General features: G+C 43.3%; 1 protein-coding gene across 3 annotated transcripts in view; it reads left to right on the top strand.

Moving 5' to 3' along the window:
- SFMBT2 (Scm like with four mbt domains 2) overlaps positions 1-20106 on the top strand; it is a 116036-nt gene that overhangs the window by 22139 nt on the left and 73791 nt on the right. For all 3 annotated transcript variants that reach the window (XM_005494459.4, XM_074538712.1, XM_074538711.1), the window contains exon 4: positions 2070-2310. In XM_005494459.4, coding sequence (XP_005494516.2) covers positions 2070-2310 — 241 coding nt within the window. The remainder of the gene's footprint in view (positions 1-2069; positions 2311-20106) is intronic.

The following is a 20106-nucleotide window of genomic DNA, read 5'->3' as shown; positions in this document are numbered from 1 at the left end:
TGATGTGATTTCCAGTCACAAGTCTCTTGGTTCCAGAGTACCTTGCTGGTGTTACAGTGAGCACAGGGCTCAGAAAACCCCCAAAAACCAGTAAATGAATCGTTCTCTGCAGGCATCTGTGACAGTGTTCATAGGGGTCTTAGGATGAGGGAAGAGATGAGGATCTGACTCAGTGTTTCAGAAGGTTGATTTATTATTTTATGATATATATTACATTAAAACTATACTAAAAGAATAGAAGAAAGGATTTCATCAGAAGACTGGCTAAGAATAGAAAAAGAAAGAATGATAAAGGTTTGTGGCTTGGACAGAGTCTGAGCCAGCTGACTGTGATTGGCCATTAATTAGAAACAACCACATGAGACCAATCACAGATGCACCTGTTGCATTCCACAGCAGCAGATAACCATTGTTTACATTTTGTTCCTGAGGCCTCCCAGCTTCTCGGGAGGAATAATCCTAAGGAAAGGATTTTTTATAAAAAGATGTCTGTGTCAGGCATCAGGCTGAGGTGCTTTGAACTGCAGCTGCGATTCTGTACTGGGAGGAGGCCAGGAGATTCAGTTTGTACTGGGACGTGGGCCGGTCTGTAGCCTGGATTATTTGTGAGGACTCTGAGCATTGCTGAGGTCCTGGTTTGGCACTGATTAAGCAGTGCATGTCACAGGCCACCCTCAGTGTCACACCATGTCCAAAGGTCCCTCTCAGTTGTTCTGTGCCTCTGGGCATTGATTCTGCTGGAAGTGCCCACCCCAGGAAAGGCATAGGGAGTACAGATGATGAATGGGTTTGGCTGGGCAGCCCTGGGGTCAGAAGCTGGAGCTGGATGAGTGAGGGATTACTGCTGATGGACCAGAGGAGTATTTTCTCAGCAGCTTGGCATCCCCACATCTGTAAAGTCCTTGAGCAAGTAGACCATGTTATATTTGCCTTTATAAATAAAAGAGTCATTTAAAACTGCCATTTCAATTGGAAGTCAATCAGAGACAAGTTTACCTAGAGTTATAATCCCTCTCTTATTCAGGAGCTGATAAGGTTCTATGAAACCTGTGATAGCCTGTCCTTAAATATCTCCTGAGGAGTAACAGGTTATATTTTGGATGGTTTTGTGAAGACAAGCCTGGCACCTGACCAGTGCACTGGCATCCACCTCTTCTTTATCAGCAGCAGCTAGAAGTATCTCACTGGTGCTTGGGACACAGGTGGTGCTACAGCAGGCCCTGGTGTTCATCAGCAGTGTCCCAAAAGAGATGCACTGGCATCTGCAGTGTCCTAGGGCACATTACAGGTGCCCTGTCACTGCTGAGATGAATGGAAGTGACATCTCCATCAGATGGAGGACAGTGACCCAGACAATTTACTTCTGTCAGTGACAGGTCATGCCTTGTTTTCCATGGGGGAATGGGTTGAGGCTTGAGCTGCTGAGGATAGGTGCAGTGGAAGTTCTCTCCTTGGTCTGCCTGGTACAGCATTCAGCCCTTGATGCTTGTCAGACCTCTAGAGGTGCTTCAGTGTTGTGATGTGACTAAATATTGTAGTTGGGCTTAACTCCTAGAGGTGCTCAACACCTGCCTTTCTGTGCCCTGTGATGTGCCTGTGGAGGTGTGCAGTGGGAAATGAAGCTTCATTTGGGTTATGCTGACTGTATCCAAGACACTGGGGACATTTAGGGGTTGAAGATGAGTGCCAGTCCTCTCTTGGATGTAGTACACCTGAGGACACCACTCCTGCATGTGGGAAATATAGCTTCATTTGGGTTATGCTGGCTGTATCCAAGGCATTGGTGACATTGAGGGCTTGAAGATGAGTGCCAGTCCTCTCTTGGATGTTGTACACCTGAAGGCACCACTCCTGCACTTCAGTGCCTGCATGATGGGATATGAGCCAGTGAAGTAGGACTGGAACTGCCCAGAGAGAAGGAGGAGGAGGTGGTTGGATTAAGAAGCACAATCAGCTCATGTTCTATCCCAGGGCTGCTCTTCAAGGGCAGCATTCCCAGGGGAGGTGACGTGAGGGGATCTCCCTACCAAGCAGAAAAAGTTAACACCATTCCTTTCTCCTTTTGCAAGGTTGAAATCAGCCTTCAGAGCAGCTTCCAGCCAGGGATGAAGCTGGAGGTGGCCAACAAGAGCAGCCCAGACACGTACTGGGTGGCGACCATCATCACCACGTGCGGGCAGCTGCTGCTGCTGCGCTACTGCGGCTACGGCGACGACCGCAGGGCTGACTTCTGGTGTGACGTGATGACAGCAGACCTGCACCCCGTGGGCTGGTGCACGCAGAACAACAAGGTCCTGATGCCCCCAGAGGGTGAGTTCTGCCTGCTCTGTTGGGGTCCTGCTCGGCTGTTGGGCTCCAGGTTTCTGGTTGGGCTGGGATTGTTGGATTTGCGGGATGCGCTGATGAAGGGAGGATGATGAGTCTGACTCCATGATGAATCTGAGAACTCCATGTGCTCAGAAGGCTAATTTATTATTTTATGATCTATATTATATTAAAGAATGCTATACTAAACTATACTAAAGAATACAGAAAGGATACTTATAGAAGGCTAAAAAGATAATAATGAAAACTTGTGATTCTCCAGAGTCTCAACACAGCTTGGCACTGATTGGCCAAAGTGTGGAAGCAACTAACATGAAACCAACGAAACAATCTCCAAACACATTCCACATGAACAAAACACAGGAGAAGCAAATGAGTTAATAATTGATTTCGTTTTTCTCTTGGCACTGATTGGCCAAAGAGTCAAAACAACTCACACCGGAATCCAATGAAACAAACACCTGTGGGTAAACAATCTCATAACACGTTCCACATGAGCACAACACAGGAGAAGCAAATGAGATAATGATTGTTTTCCTTTTTCTCTGAGGCTTCTGAGCTTCCCAGGAGCGAAATCCTGTGTTGAAAGGATTGTTCAGAGATTGTGAATGGGACGTGGGATGGGTACTGCAGGTCCTTGGCTGCTGTTGGGTGATGTGGGCAGGGTTGTGTCCCCGCAGGATTCAGTTTGCCAGTCAGCCTTCAGCAAAGGAGTTTTTGCCCTAGTTGTTGACAACAGAAGGCGGTTCCATAGGGAAATGTCTTTTTACTGCTGAGCTGTAATGCTGTGATTTTCACTTCAGGGAGAAGTCTTGTTCTTGTGGAAAGGAGGGGTGAAATTCAAGAGTGAGAACAACCTAAAATAAGCAAGATCAGCTTGGGTGTAACCAAAATCAGAAGCTGACTTTGCACTCAAAACTGTTTTGCCCTGAAAATTTAAAACCTTCCATCGCCAGACTCTGTCAGCTTTTAATTCTAATGGTAGATCCACGTGATTAAAGATAGCAGAATTTGGTCATTATTGTTTAGGGCATGTCCTGATTGGCAGCTCTTAGGTGCACAAAAGCTGAATGGAAGTGTTGTGGATTTCTGAGTGGCCCATGTGGAGCAGTTTGTTAATAATACAATTTGATCCCCAAGGTATTTAAATATAAATATATATATAAATGTATATATAGGCTGTGTGCATCAACAGAGCAGCTGTGGTGTATCCTTGCTATTACATTGCTCCAAGCACAGGCATATTGTCAGTGTTGCTGCTAAGTATTCCTGCCATATATCCCATTTATTCTGCATCAAGGGAAGAAGAGATGAATATTCAGCCTCCAGCTTGTGCATACATTTAAGGAAAGTCTCATTTAAGGGCTGTGCTGCTGAAGTTACCCTTTCCCTTTCTGCTGTGTGGGCACTGGAAACAGTGCATGTGCCAGTTGTGTGCCATGTGGGAATTCTCCTGGAGTGAGTGTTCCTGCCTTCCTCCTGAAGTGAGCTGTACACACAGTCTTTGAATCAAAGCTGACATTCCTACCTTGCATGTGCCCAACTGTGAGCTAAACTTGTCTTTTTTGTTCTGGTCTGTGTGTTTTGAATAAACACAAGATTGATTGCTTAAAAAAAAAAGGGAAAAAAAAGGAAGTCTTGAAGATAAATACAGCTGAGAAATCTCTTGGCTTGGTACCAGTAAATCAAGCTGATGTGAGAGGGTTGAGGTGTTTTATTTTATTGGCCTCTTAAACTGCATTTTATTATGTGGATTACAATCAGTGTTACCAGAAAGGTGTACAGTGCTACACACCAAATCTCAAAAGTGAGGGTCAGGGGGGTAAGAGAATTTACTGAATGTCATAATAGAAAATAACAATTCCCTTATAACCTGAGGCAAATGCTTTTCATGGATCTGCTGGAATTTGCCCTTTGGGTCGTGGCCACTCTGTGTGAATTGCCTTGCTTGACTGACTGCCAGTGTTCAGTGTGCCCTGCATCCCTTTTCCTCTGGTGGGTGATGTAACTGGACACCAGGGTGCTGCATGTGGGCAGCTGTTCTGTTAGTTTGGGGCTTTTTTTGTTTATTTTCTCATTCCCACTCCCATTTTCAGTGACTAAACTTGGTTGAATATGTCACAGTATAATTTTTAAAAAGAAGAAATTAAATGCATGGGTTGTTATTCCAAAAGAGATTTAAACATTTGAGAGCTTGGCTCATTTTGGAATGAGGCATCTAAAATGCTCAAGAGGACCTCAACCTTCAGTACTTAAAGAATCATAGCACCTATGGTAAAAGAGAAGCTGATGTTTTCTATGAAACTATGTTCTCTATGTGGAGATTTTTTTAAACCTCTTTATTTTGTGGTCAGACTTTTGGGTGGAGAAACAAAAACCAGCGTTAAACTGCACAGACCCAGTTGTGAAGGCATCAGTTCTGCACACCTTGATTACAGTGGCTGTATTTGTTGGCTACAGCATGGCTGGGGCTGGTTGTGTGTCATTAGGCTGTGATTTTAATCAGGAGCTGAAGGCCTTGGTTAAAAAGCAGAGTTGCCAAAATGAACTTGTTAAACAGGCAGGATGGCAGCACTGGGACAGTGCTTTGTTTCTGCTCACGAGTCAGGTTGGACTGACGGGTGCTCATCTCGTAAATGTGCTGCCAGACAAGAATGGTGGAGTGATGGGACAAAGAATTTCATTAGATGAGAAAGAGATGCAACAAAATGGGCTGGTTCAGTTCAGCAGATCAATAGAACTTGATTTAAAGTCCAGCACACACAGAGCTTTTAAGAGGCGGCTGCCAAATAATTGTAGTTTATGATCCAAATCGAAGGAAGTTGATTAATTTGCAGACTGCTGCCGTGTTATTTATGGGGTGACATTAGTTACATCATGGTGCCTGTGGCCTGTGAGTAAAATGTCAAGTCATGTTCTGTCCTCCTGTGACGTGATGGTGCAGTCACCAGACCAGGAATACCTGAGGTGGCAATAAAATGTCTTGGTTTATGGCAGGATGATGTGAGTGCACGTGTGCTGTGAGCTTCATGCTCCATCCCCCTCCTACACAGGAAATCAAAGGAGTAAAATTGTAGTTACTTCAAGCTCTGCCATTAATTATATTTTTCTCATTACAAATCGGTGTGTAATTTGAATTGCAAACTCAACTATCCTGGCAGAATAGATCTGTTTACCATTCAAAGCAAAATGAAAATTATTTAAATTAGTTAATATAGAACTCATTTGAATGAATTGGATGTTTATTCATGAACTAGCTGAGGCAAGTGTGAAGCTGTCCTTATGGTCTGTAGCTTTGGCAGTGATCAGCTCTAATGTCACGTCCTGGGACAGAGATTTCTTCTTTATTGCATATTAACTGTGGTGTAAGCAGTGGGTAACTACAGCCTGATGTAGCTGAGTGTGAAATTTTCATCCTTCCTGACAAGGCCCTTCAGCACTTGTAATTCATGTGAGGAAGGGCAGCCTGCAGAGTTCACTGGCAGTGGCAGGGCCCTGGTGGTGTGGGAGCCTTTGTTTCCTGCACTGTAAGGGTGGGATGTAAGGTAGATTTTCCATCAATTAGTTGAAATTTCCTCATTTTATCAACCTGAATGATAGCAGGGATAGAATTTATCCCTTCCTATGTCATACCCAAAACTCTTCCTCTTCCAAGTGCAGTTTGTTGCCTTCCTCATACCTTGGACTGAGCATCCTTCATCCCTTTTACCCACTGGGCATTAAAAATTGAAGCCTAACTAAACTTTTTTGATTACTGAAAGGAAAAGAGGTGTTCTTTAGACTGTTCATTTCCATGTGTGTTTTTCTCTGCTGGTGACAGTTGAGTTCATGGCCACATCCACCATCGGGCATGGAGAACCTGACAAGTGTAGTAGCTAAATTATGCATTGTGAAAGAGCAGGGACGTCCTGTGATTGACACTCAGGGGGTTTTTGTGCAGATTGCAGATTTCCAGCTGAGCTGACAGAGCCCAGGCTCCCCTGGCACTGTTGTAATGCATCCTGGAATGAGCTAAAGACACTGGATGAGGGAATTGCTTTGTACGCTTGGAATTGCAGCAGTGGCTCTGCTTTGATGCTATTGACAGATGGAAATTCAAACAGAGCATTTCTGTGTGCAGATCTGTGAGCTAGAGTCTGTGGAGATGGAAAGAAACACAGCAGAGAGATAACCAGGTCTATATTTTGATTTTGTGATAGGCTGGTGCAAAAATGGGGAAATCTCTGAACACTGGGTATACCTGGGCTTGGTGACGAAGAAGATCAATCCCACTGTGATTCTGTGTGGGAAAGCAGCTTTCACTTCCCTGTTGCATCAATACAAGGAGGATTAAAGTTCAGAAGTCTGATCCTGAGTCGAAATAACTTCTCTTTCATGGTGCTGAGCTTGACAAAGTTTAGTCATCAAATATACAATTAAGCTGGGGTAGAGTTAAAGCATTTTGCCTGCCCAGGCTTCCTGTGAAGACAAACAGCATAATTTGGTCAATATTTGAGACAGGTTTTCATGTAGCTCTCAGGTGAGATTAAGGCCAAAGGAGGGAAATTTCACTGTGATTCCAAGTGCTGGGTCAGATTCTGGGCTGGATATGGTTGAAAAGGGAGATAAAACTTGTGCCAGGGCATATTGAGTTACCTTCAAATAACAACTTACTGCTTTTTTTGTTTGGTTGGTTTTATATATTATCATGTGAATCTATCCCAGAGCAAAATCCTGCTCTTTGAGGTCAGCAGTGTAAAGGAGGGGAGAAATGGATCTGGTTGGACTTGATGAAATTTACAGCAGGGTGATTCTGAATGGCCACAGGATGGCCTACTGTGTTGCAGGTGTGGGTTTGATGGCACTCCAAGGCACACAGAAGGCTTTTTTTGGGGTCCATGCCCTTGGCTTTCAGCATCATTTATGGAGCTGCCTTGCTGAATGCAAAGCTTGTCCATGGGTTCTCAAAAGAGGGACACAGAGATCAGAGATGATGTTTCTGACATTGGATGAGGGTGTTCAGAGATGCCCTTTCAGAAAATATAATCATGAATATAGTTGGATTTCTTTTTGTTTTTATTTTTAAATGAAGTCATCTTCCTCCTGGTAATCTCATCCCAGAGGAAGTAAAAATTAAACTGTACTTGCAGATAGAGAGATAGATGGGGAAGGTGGACTTCTCCTTTTGCTTTTTTACTGGTATGGAGAGCAGATATGGCCCTGATTTAGCTCTTTCACCTGAAATATCACTTCCTAAGAGCTTGAGGCTGGAGAAAATAAGTAGGCATTCACTGAGCTTATGCTGTTTTACATCAGCTAAGAACTGGGCCCTCGAGCCAAGTAAAATGAAACTCAGAAATCTTCTTTGGCAGGTTGCACTCTCAAAGCCTGTGGATGTTTCTAAAGCAGTATACAGGGCTGGTTCTTAAAATCTCTGCCCGATCTTTATCCTGTTATTCCATCAAAACTGAGTTTAGACTAGCCTAATGTAAATAGATGGCAGGATTTCTTTATTTTAAATGCTGCAAATGACTCTTAGTGCAGTGTTTTATGTGTGCTTTTCAAGTCGACTTTAGCAGACTATTAATTATGCAGGGATGACGTTAGCATAAATAACTAGTCAGCAAATAAATGTCAATTAAATATTCTATTAGCATAGTAGGCAGCTTTATGCATTGGCACAGAACATTTAGCAGATCATACTTAACGAGCACATAAAAAAAATGGATTTTTTTTCCCTCCCTAAGCTCTCCTGATGACGGCAAAGGGGAGGAGAGGAGGTAAAAATGCTGGGTTTGCCTGAAATTTGCTGTAGTAGGAGTCAGGTCAGTTGGCTCTGGTGTATCTTGGGAGTTTCCAGGAGCTGGAATTCATTGGAGCATGTCATGGCTTGGCATTTCCTCCCAGCCCCTCAGATTTGCTCCCCCTTGCAGATTTGCTCCTGAGAAAAGCATATTTTCATCAGAGCACCCTCAGTAGCTTTTCCTTCCCCTCCTTGGCATGAGTCAGATCCCTCAGCCTGGGATGTGAAAATTCAAAAGTCTCCTCGTGGGTTGAGTGGCATCAGGATAATGTTGTCTTGATGGGGAAAATGTTCTTTTCACTGTTGTGTGAAACTGTAAATCTTTTTCATGTGCTGCTGGCTTTAGTTACTTTCAGAAGACTTAATATTGCCAAGAGAGGTCCTTTTGGGGTAAACTGGGCATAACAGCCCCCCATGTGTGTTTTGGGAATATAATTAATTGTTGAGCGACTGTGTAAATGTGGCACAACCTTGCCACTTTGCAAGAAGTTTGAGTTGTAGACTTTATCAAATGGGTTTGATCATCTCTAGCTCTGCTGGGCTTGAGGTCAACATTTTCTGTTTTGATTTTCCTTTCAATATAATTTATCAGGTCCAGAGGCGTAACTGCAGAGAGCTTTGCAGGGATGAGATACTGGCAAGTTTATTAGGAGGAGTGGGGAGTAAATGAATTACCCTGCTATTTTAATTGTGAAACTGAGACCAAAAAACACTTCCTGAGTGGGAAATGTATGCACTGCTGTGGCTCTGAGAGTGATGGAGAAAATAGAGGGGGGAAAACAATGTTTGGTTCAACACAAGTGTTTTTGTTGAAAAGTGTTTTGGGAGTGCAGTAGAAGTGTTCTTCAGCAATGTGGACAAGACTCCCAGCCTTGGCTCTGCTGGGGCCCTGTGGCTCAGGTAGTGCCCTTGGGGCACTCTCAGCTCTCTGCTGAGGGGAAAGTTTTCCCTAAGGCCAAGTCTCATCAGCTGGGGTCACTCTTCTTGTTTCTCTTCAATGTCTGGTGGAACTGGCTTAGAAAAGTTCCTTTTTCCCCTTCATGAAACCATAAACTCAAAGCCTCTGCTTTGAGTATTTTTCTTCAGGAAAAAGTCAGCATTTTTCCACTCAAAAACATCAGGATGGCCGTCTTTGGGTTTAAACACCCAAAAACCTGTCTTTGAGTTGAGTTGCAGCACCCCAAAAGTGGGTGCTGGTCCCTCCTTGCCCTTTTGCCTGGGTTAGACTTTATCTCAGAGGGTTTTGGCTTCTCCTTCTGCGTTCATCTTGAGATTTTTCTCCTCTATCCCCCATGAGATGCTTTTGGGGAACCCACCCTTGCTGAGGATCAGGCATTTGATGAACTGAAACCATGCAAGATTGTTTAGTTTTCCAGTGGAAAAAATAAAGCCTGGAGCTTGCACATGAAGCAGGCTCTGTTTATTAAAAGCAAGAAAAGAAACACACTTTTATCAAAACCTAATTTTCCACTAAGAAGCCGTTTCAGCAGAAACATGCCCAGCAAGCTGAGTTTCCAGGGACAACAACATCTGCTTATGCTGTATTTATATTTATTTATGCTCACAAGCAAATGGAGGGAGGGAAAAAGGAGCAGGCCTGAGCAGGCAGCCTGTGGGTCCAGTGAGGCAGGGATGTGTGTAGTGTCTGTGGGCACCAGAACTACTCAGGAACCTGCAGTGCACCTCATTTTCCTGTTCAGCACCTGTATTTGGGCACTTTTTTATCATAGAACCCAAGGATGGTTTGGGTTGGAAGGAATTTTATTGATGATCTCATTCTAACCCCTGCCATGGACAGGGACACCTTCTGCAGAATAGAGTATTACTGAGGATAATTTGAAAAATTAGATTTGGCCTACACCTGGATTAGATATCAGTGCAGGTCCTTAAAGGATTGAGAACTTCACTGATGCCATGTTCCCCTAATGCAAATCCCGGATTTTTGCAGATTTCTGTGTGGAAATACTTTTCATCTATAACTGTAGCTTGTCCTTGTTCCTGTACTGGACTGAGCCGTGTAGTCAGCAAACCTTGTAAAAAACATGACTTAGTTTTGCAGCTAACACTGAGGATAATGCAGCACTGTTTACTCTAGTGTGTTATTAACCCAGCTCCGAGCAGAGGTTTAATCTGGGGGTTGGCTGGCAGCCAAGGATGGGGTCCAGAAGTGGTTCTCCAGTGGATGAGGTTTGAGAGCCAGAGCCTCAGACATGGCCCTGCTGCAATGAATCCACTCCCTGCCTGCTTTTCCCTGGCTTGGGTGAACTCTCTGTTGTAGCCACATTTCCCTTCACAGAGAAAAATCAAGGCACAACTTCCCAAGGATATTTCTGGGATTCACATTCTGTGAACCTCAGAGAAACAAAAACCAATTCTTATCTCAATTGCTGCTCCTCTTGTTGCTCACAAGTGGAATGCATTGTGGAGGATTATTTACCTGAAGGAATTTGTTTAGATTATTTACCTGAAGGAATTTACTTGATTGGATTCTGGTGTGTGTGTTTTGATTCATTGACCAGCTGAATCCTTGTCTGTGTGTTGGGACTGTCAGGTGACAGTCATGAGATTCTGTGCAGTTGGGTGCTTGTACAGATTCAGTTTAGATGTAATGTAATAGAGAAAAATATGGCATAATAATTAATTATACTATGTGCAGATGGGTGCTTGTGCAGATTCAGTTTAGATGTAATATAGAATAATATAGTATTATAAAGTAATTAATTATACTATATGCAGTTGGGTGCTTGTACAGATTCAGTTTAGATGTAATGTAATACAGAATAATATAGTAATAAATAAATAATATAATTAATAAAGTAATTACTTATGTGCAGTTGGGTGTTTGTGCAGATTCAGTTCAAATGTAATATAATATAGAATAACATAGTATAATAAAATAATTAATTAGCTTTCTGATATCCTTGGATTCAGATGCATCATTCCTCCCGGACATCAGGTAAAAATATCACCAATACTCTGTTCTGACTTTTATCTCCACATGCTGCTGCCTTCCCCCATAAAGAAGTGATGCTGCCATTCCCACAGCAACTGGATGGGTTGCAGCATTGTAAGGGTCCCTTTTGGGTGCTTTGGTGCCTTTGGGTGCTTTGGTGCCTTTGGTACTGGGAAGGCTGAATGATGAATCCTTTTATGATTAAAGAAGCAGCACCTTGTGTACAAGCAAAAGCAGAGCTGAGGATCAGGGATATTGCAATGAAAACTGAAAGCCTAATCCTTTTATAAACAGTCTGGAGGGGGGAGAAAGAAAAGCAGTGATTTTTGGGGGCTTTGACAAGTTATAAATATATCCTGAGTGAAACCAATAGTGTGGAGCTTTATGAAAGATTTAATGAATGAATATTTCATGCCCACATGGTGCTTCTTCTGTAAAGTGTGCTGTTGGTAAAAAGCAATAAACAAAGAACCTCCTTCAGGGTTTGTTTGGGCTTTTAAATTAAACTAATTTAATCAACTTTTCCAGTCAAGCTTGATATTAGTTCCTTTCTGTACACAGCTCTGTACTGGGTTCTGTTTGTTTTCTCCTGATACCTGTTCTGCTGTTTGGGAGATGCTTGAATATCAGAGAATGATTCATTTCATCCTGCCCTTATGGTGCATCTGGGTTTTCAAGGCAGAGAACTCCTGACTTTCTCCTTTTCCCATAACCTGAGGAGCCATCCATCCTCCACCATCACAGCTGGAGGTGTTCCAGGACTCCAGCTGAGGTCATTATCCAGCAGGAAAATCACTTGAGCATGCTGGTCATTTCTGATTGTAAGCAAATAGGATTTTTATGGGTTTTGGAAGCCTTCAACACCCAGTTTGCTGCTGCTTGAAGGACTAGAACAAGCCCAAAGTGCCCTGGAGTCTGGCCCCCTATGGCCAGTGAGGCTTGGACATTTCTGCACTGGATTTCACAGATTTATGCAGAGAGATGGAAATTCTCTTCAAGCTCAGGCTTTTGGCAGGCTGGGGCTTGGGTGTGCTGGTGAAGTTTCTTTACGGTTGGCAGTCATGACAAATGGCCAGGAGGAAATCAGGGTATGTGTTAGCTCTGTGTTCCATGTCTTTTGCAATTATTTCTAAAAAAAATCCTTGGGGATGTGATTTCTCCTTGGGAACAGCAGGACTGAAGCCAGTTGATGTTTTCACAGCTGGACCAGCAAGTGAAAAGCAAATGAGGCAAGTAGGGAGGTAAAAGCAAGGATGATTGGAGGGGTAGAGCTGACTTTGGGAAGGCATCAGCATGGGCTGGGGATCCTCTCAACCCCACACCTTGCATGGAGTGCTGGGGTTGGTGTTGTATGGAATGAGACATTTCTTAGCTGCTTTTGCCATGAGAAGGAGCAAAAGTGCTTTTTTTTTTCTTTTTTTCTTTCTTTTTTTATTTTTTCTTGTGCAACCAGTTGATTTTCTAGCAGGCAACTTTGGGAACTGAAATTTATCCCTCTTGGCTGGATGGAGTATGGCCCTGTGAGGTTTCTGCTACATAGGAGCAGGGCTTTATATTAGAAGAGAGGTTGTGTTAGAAACTGAGAGAGTTTTGCTTGTCCAAACCCCCACAGATCTGAGTTCCATTTTTAGGGTGGTGTTATTAGGCAATGTGTGAGATTCTGTCTCTGTAGATCAAGTCTCAAGCCCATTGCACAGCACAAGCATTAAACTTCAACAAATACTGATGCAGCAAAACTCCTTGCAAGTGGTGCTGAGCTGCAACAACTGATTTACCCAGCCCAAAATGTTGGCAGAACCAATTTCTGTGGCAGCTCCTGACCCCCTGCAAGGAAATCTCATTTCAGTGGGACTCGGTCTCTGTTCAGGATGCCTGAGGTGAGCAGGTGAGACCCCATGGCTTTGCCTTGTGTTGCTCATGGTTCTGATCACAGCCTGCAGCCTCCACCGTGACCAGACCATTGGTTCTGAGCCTGGTGTTCAGCGCAGGTTGTGATGGAGGAGCAGAGATGGGGCAGGAGAGGAGTAATTGCAGCTTGAGGCAGAGACTGTGAATGAGGAGCTGCATTTCCAAGGAAATACTGCAGGAAAAGGCTGTGAGCAGACACCAGACTTTTCTGCAAAGAGATTTCCTGAGATTTCCTCCTTCTTTAGCAGCAGGGTTGGTTTTTGGGTGGTACCTTTGAGACCATTTCAGAAAACAATTCCCTTTGACAATTCTTGCAAAAAGCTTCTTGCATCCACTGAGTGAAACAGCAGAATCCTCCTCCCAATACATTTAAGTGCCAAGATGGGAATTATTTCATAATCAGCCTCTGTGAGGCTCCTTAAAAAAAAAGTTGGAGAACTACTGGCCCCATTGCTCTGAGTTTAACCAGTGTTTGACATTATCCAACTCCTTGGTTCAGACCATGTGAATACGAAAGAAAATGCAGAAAAGTTGAGAATCTGTGCAGTATCTAAGAGGAGAATTACAGCCCCATTTGTAGGCTTGGTGTGTGGTCACTGAGGAGACTACAGCATCAAGCAAACACCATTGACATGTGCACCTTGCTCACCTTGAATATCCAGCAGTGAATATCCACAGTTGTTCTTCCACACTCACACCATGTCCTGGGGCATCTGCTCTCAAGCTGGGGAGCTAAAAAAGTCCAGAAACCACAGAAAAATGGGATGATTGACCCTGAAAGCATAACAGTGGGTGCAGACCACTCATTTTTGTAATTGTCAGTTTAATTAATGTCTAGCTAAATGTATTTTTAATAAAATACTCTTAAAAAATTATTAGTTTGAGAGATTTTTAAATAGTCATTCTTGATAATTGAATTTAATTTCCCTTCCCCAGTCTCCTGTAATTTTCCCCAGAGGAGTTCTGGAATGGAAATGCCACTTCAACTGTAAGACTAGACTTAGGTAGTTAATGATATAAAAGGTAAAGCATGGTCAAACTTAATTAATCTCTACTGGAGACATCTGTGGAGACTTAAAAAAAACCCCATGTCTTTGATATTCCAAGTTAGACAGTTTTGGATGTTTTTTATCAGAGAAGGAGGTGATATTTTTGGTGCATTGGGTATAGGAACTGGGAAGGGTGAGTAGCACAAGGGATTTGCTCCAGAGCATGCCAAAATTAAAATACACTTTTCTGCAGTGGACCTTTTTTTGATCAGTTTGAATATTAAATTATGCCTTTTAGTGCTGAGTGAGGGAGGATTTTCTGAGCTCTTTTAGACCAAGGGCAAACCACCATGTCCAGTGCCACGTCTTCAGCAGAGCTTTCCTTCAGGTGCACCTGGGATGGGTGAGGAGCAGGCACGGAGTGAATTTGGGAAGCTGCTCGTGGCAGATGCAAGCACCAGCATGATCCCGAGCCAGCTGTGACTTGCACTTGATTTTTCCTTCATTATGCATGATAACGTGGGCTCCCAGTCGCCGTGGAAGGGGCTGGGTTCCTGAAGCAGGCCATATGCTCCTGCAGCCCGTGGAGGTGGCTGGTAACACAGAGCAGAGCTTTAAGGGATGCTCCTATAAAGCATTTTCCTGATGGCAACTAAAAATCAGTTCTTCCAACCCATATAGAAAATTCTGGGTCAGTTCTGGCCCTTCTGGATTGGAGAACTTTTTTGCTCTGAATTCCCAAATAATCCGTTTCTGTGTCTCTGTGTGCGTGCTCTCGCTTCCATTTGATTTTGGTCACAGAAGGAATAAAACCCAGACCTACAAATGAGCTTAAGGACATGCTGAAACCCATCCTGATTGATGGTTTATTTTGTGTTGAGAGGCAGAGCATCCACCTCCTGTGTTTGTAGCTAAAAAAAGCTGCTTTCCTCACGCTGTCACTTGGGAATGAAGAAACGAGGGGAAAGTCAGCGTTTTTAGGTGTAAAAAATGTAGCTACTTCCTAAAGGGCTGGAGTTGATGTAGGAGATTAATTATATCCAGGGGAAACCTTTTCCAGATTCCGGAAATCATCCTGCTTTGTGTTGTACCAGTTTTATTGAAGAGGCTCTGCTGTGATGAGTACAGAACATAGAGAGGGGGAAATCCTGCAATTCCTCTGTGCCAAAAAAACTCAGGGAAGGTCAGTGAGGGGTGGAACATCTACACCCTGAATGTTTTGGCTCCTGAAATTACCTTTTCCATAGAATCCTGCTTTGCTTTGAGCAGTTCTGCTGTTGAGCTTGACCTTTTCAGCAGGTGGATCTGTTGGGAAGGCCTCTTCATGTAGAATATCTAAATTTATTTAGAAAGAAGGCAAAAAAACTCAAGAGGAAGCATTGTATGATGAAGATGAGATTAAGGGCTCACAAACCAGTTGAATGAACCGTGGCTCTGCGCTAATATTTGATTTAGCAGTGAAAACATTTGGGTTCAATGGAGCATCATCATCTCCAGTTAGAATATCCCAGGTTGATGGTGAAACTAAAGTTTTGTAATTCAAAGGAAATTCAGAGAGCTGTGGAAAAGCTGCTCCCATTTCTTGTCCTGTAGCACATTGTTATTCTCAGTTCACAATAATTTTCCACGTTGATCTCTGATTCAGATTTAAACTCTTCAAAGTTTCAGGGGATGTTTTTGATCCTGGGATTTATAGTTCAAGCCCCTTCTCTGTTTCCAAGTGAAGAAAACACATGTTTAGCAAGCACAAAATGAGCCTTGATGGAGTATTTCTTTGATGGTGTTGTGATGATGGTTATGAATTTACATTTTGTGCATAGGATGTTGAGCACCTCATGGGGCTTGGCTGTGCTTTGACTGTACCATTAATTTGGGGAAGGATGCATGATGAATGTTCATCAGGCCCTGCAGGTTCTGATTTGTGGTGCTCACATCACACAGCTGAAAGGCTCCAGAGTGATTAAACAGGATTCAGTCATTAGGAGCTGGCAATACAAATGTGATTAATTACAGAACGCACTGTAAATTGTGAAATGAGTTTGATGGGATTTTTTGGAAAACATATGTTTCTGCTTCATGGGGTGTCAGAAGTTGGAGTCGTGGTGAATGAGGCTTGGTTGCTATTTCCATGAGAATTTGGGAGGGTGCTGGGTCATGGGAATGGTTGGATTTCCATTGTTGTCCCAAGCTCTGGCGGTGAGCAGTGAGATTTGGGGAGAGGCACTGGCAAACCCTTAAATCAGACCTTATAATTCCACCTTGGAGCCCACAGCCAGGCTCTTGTACTGCCCAAGGTGTATCCTTTGAAGGCCTTACAATAAATACCTCCTTAATTCCTTCAATTCTGTCTAGTCTCTGTTTCAGGTCAGCCTCTTTAAACATAAATTCCTCACTAACCCAAGCACAGTGGCACCAGCCTCCCCCTGAGTCCTGACAGAATTTTCCAGCCAAGAATCCCTTTGCCTCTTGCCTCTGAGATGCATCTTTTGTGTTGGAGGTGTCAGGCTGAAACTAGTAATAGATTGCTTTTCACTTTTGAAATCTCTGAAAAAAAAAGTTGGAAAAAATTTAGGATACACTGCCCAGAGAAGTTGCCCCATCCCTGGAAGTGTTCAGGACCAGGCTGGATGGGGCTTTGAGCCACCTTGTCTAGTGTAAAGCATCCCTTCCCACTGTAGGGGCTTGGAACAAGAGGATCTTTAACGTCCCATCCAATCCAAACCATTCTGTGATTCTAAAAAAACTCTCCTAGTTTTAAGCATTAACCAAAATTTCAGTCCTTTTTTTAATTGGTGTTTCTTCCATTGTGTATTAAACAGTGTAATGCATACAATAAACTGCAAGCATTGTCCCCACTCATTCTCCTCTTTCTGTAGAATACAGAAAACAAAAAAAAAAAAAAAGAAAAACCCAAAATCCCAACCCCAAATCAGAATGGATTTCTTGGACATCACATCCCTTTATTTGTCTTCTATGTTTTGATGTTTTTATTTGCAGTGGATATTTGCTGTAGACTGTTGGCACTACCAGGGAAAAACACCATAATTGTGCAGTGAACTGGTTTATGCTTTATGTAAGAACATTGTGCTGCTGTAAATCTGCTGGGTTTTGCAGAGCTGTCTCCAAAGAATATCCTTCAGAAAGTGACCATGGGGTTTGGGAGTAAGAGTCACTTAGTGTGGGGGATAATTGGATGGAGCTTGGATTGTGGGGTCAGAGCCCTGGGCAGGATATTTATACTGCAGTGACATCCCAGCATGCAATGGCCCATAAATTTTAGGTGTTGTTGTGCCACAAAATCTATTTGGGGCTGGTCTGTGAGGTTCCAAAGGCACAGGGCATGGAGCTGCCTCTTGTGTCCATTGCAAAGGCATGGCAAACACTCATTTTCACCAGTGTTTGGTGTTCAGGAAACCTCCAGGTTTTCTTTCTTTCACTGTGTGGCATCAGTGACACCTGGGACGATGTCATTTGATGTGAAATACCCCAGTTGATTCCTGCTGTTGGCAAGGGCCAGTGTGTGTCCATGCTGCCCAGAAACTCTGATTGAGCTCTCAACCAAGCTGGTGGCTGGCTTGCAATAGTTCTGACTGTGGTTAGGAATTCTGACTTGGATGGGGATTTATCTAAAATTCAGTATTTTACTTTGTAGACACATTTTTTTCCCTCTTTCTGTGTTTCTGATGTGGAACAAGTGCACAAGGAGCTGTGGAATGCTACAGGAGGACTTCACCAGGATTGATGGCGGTGCAGGCAGCACAAACATCCTCCCCCATGGCTTTCAAAACTTTTAAATTATACTTTTAAAGAAAACTTTTGAAACTTTTAAACTTTTCAGGATTTTACAATTTCTGTACAATTGTACATTCTGTTCAATTTCTGTTACATTTGTCTATGCATTTCTGTCTTCCTACCACAGTAAATCTCTTTGCCTGCAAAGATGACTAAATAGTTTTTTGGTTTTCAAAGATGACTAAATAGATTTTGGGTTTTCACCCAGAGGGCCTACAATTTGGAAGGAAATAACCATGCAAATGCCTGCTCAGTGCAGGGAATCTGGTGTGTGTACTTGTTTCTCGCACAGGTGAATTCATAACCTTCTCATGCAGTCACTCTGAGCTCTGTGATCTGGTTTTGCTTCTGAGCATGTTGCTTAAGATGCTGATTTTCCCTGGATAACAGCACTCTCACAATGTTATTGCTATTATTCTTTTATCTCTATGGGCTAAGAACTGATGTAGAAATTGCAGTCACAATATCAGCTTCCCCCTCTTCCCTGAAAGCTCCCAAACTGCTGATTTCACAGGGCCTTCATTAAATACTCCTGGGTCTGGAGATTGGGAGCTGGAGCTCTCCATCCATCTCTTTTGAGCCCTGGGCACGGTGCTTAATGCACAAGGAAGAAAAAAATAATCAGGGAATGTTTGTGGAGGCTTGGGGTTAAGTGCCAGGAGCTGCAGGGTTTGGATGCTCATTTTCACAGTGAGCCATCACCCTAATGGTCATTGATACTAATGATGGGAGAGCCCCCATGGTGATGTGGTGTGTGCAGAGCTTTCACAATCCAGGCACTGCCTGTCTCTCAGAAATGCCTTTCAGAACTCTGTGTGCACATCCAAGATCATTTCAGTCAGCCAGCCCTGATTTGTTGGATTTGTTTCTAAGGGTGTTGTTGGCAGCAATGAAATTCAGGTTTCTTGATCCTAGAATCGAATGGGGCACAGAGCAGTTTAATGCTGTTGTTTTAAAGAGTGTTCAGTTTATGTTTAGCTAAGAAATTTTGGAGGAGCACAAATGACTAACTCTGGGTGAAACACTCTGACTCTGTAGTTACACCTCAGGATTTTTCCTAATTTATCACACAGGTAACAGAGACTAAAAGCAGCCCATTTTTGCCACGTTGGATTCTGTAACAAAATCAGAATAATCAGCCTTCATTCCTGACTGCAGATAACTGCCCCACTGTCCTAGGGTGACTTCATGCTGCTTGTATCCCCAATTGCCTGTTCTGCTTATGCTGGATATTGAATTCTGTGCTTTTAAAACCAGATCTGGGAGCCAGCAGGAGAGAAGGAGAAGCTGTGGAATATCTGAGGTGGCTGTATGCAAAAACATAAAAGAGCTTCAGCTTTCCTTCTCACAGACTGTGTTGTCTGCAGCCTGGGCAGCAGGAGACAGCTCTCCTTTGCTTTTAGTTGGTTTTTTAGCTAGGTGAGGCAGAGAAGTTCCCCACACTGTGGCTTTTCTTCTTCTTGGAACTGATCTGCTCTGGACTGAAAATTCAGAAAAGCATCAGGAGCTCACAGCTGTGACCCACTGGAGCCTGGGATGTGGCATTTTCCAGCACAGGAAAGACTGATAATCGCCTGAGTGAGCTGAGCTACACCCCACAACAAGGACTCTCTAAATTTGCCATCTCTTCAGAACAATGAGACGTTCCATTGTTTAATATTATTCAATTTTATGCTTGTGAATACTTTGCTTGTTACATAAACAGGTTTTTTCCACTTTTCTTGAAGGAGGTTTACCTCCTGAACTGGTTGGGGTGGAGGCTGCTTGAATTTGCTTTCTAGAAAAGACCACTTCAGAAGTTTCCTCCCAAAATTTGCCCTAAAACAGGACATCCACGTAAAAATGGTTGTGTCCAGAAGATATTTTTGCATTCCCTTCCCAGTTTTTGGTGGTGTTAATGAGAGTGGGTTTTGGTACCTTGTTTAGGTGACAGTGTTGCAGAATTATGTTTCAGGTGAAATCAGTGTAAAAATACCTTAAAAATAAATGATCATAGAATTGTTTGGGCTGGAAAAGATCATTGAGCCCAGCCATTAACCTAGGCTATAAATACATGGTAAATGCTCTAAACATTTGAATTCTTTATTAAATTCCAAGCTGTTGGGTCTGGATGACTTTTTGTTATGCTGAAGGACCAGGTGAAGGAATTGGTTGCATCCCTGCAAGTTGAAGGGTGGGAAGAGATTAATTCCCCTCTCCTCTTTCCATGTCCCACCTGCATCTGTCTTCCCTCATTCCCAGATCCTGAGGGAGAGCAGGGCTGTGTGTGGGTCATTCCAGGCTGGCTGGTGCTGATCACACCTGGGTGAAACCTTGAAACAAGTGCAAATGGGAGCTGATGGATTTGGTGCTGCTCC

This window comes from Zonotrichia albicollis, chromosome 4, assembly GCF_047830755.1.
Source record: "Zonotrichia albicollis isolate bZonAlb1 chromosome 4, bZonAlb1.hap1, whole genome shotgun sequence".
In the NCBI taxonomy this organism is placed as follows: Eukaryota; Metazoa; Chordata; class Aves; order Passeriformes; family Passerellidae; genus Zonotrichia; species Zonotrichia albicollis.
Note: the sequence above shows the minus strand (reverse complement) of the source record. Positions and strands in the feature narration are given on the sequence as shown.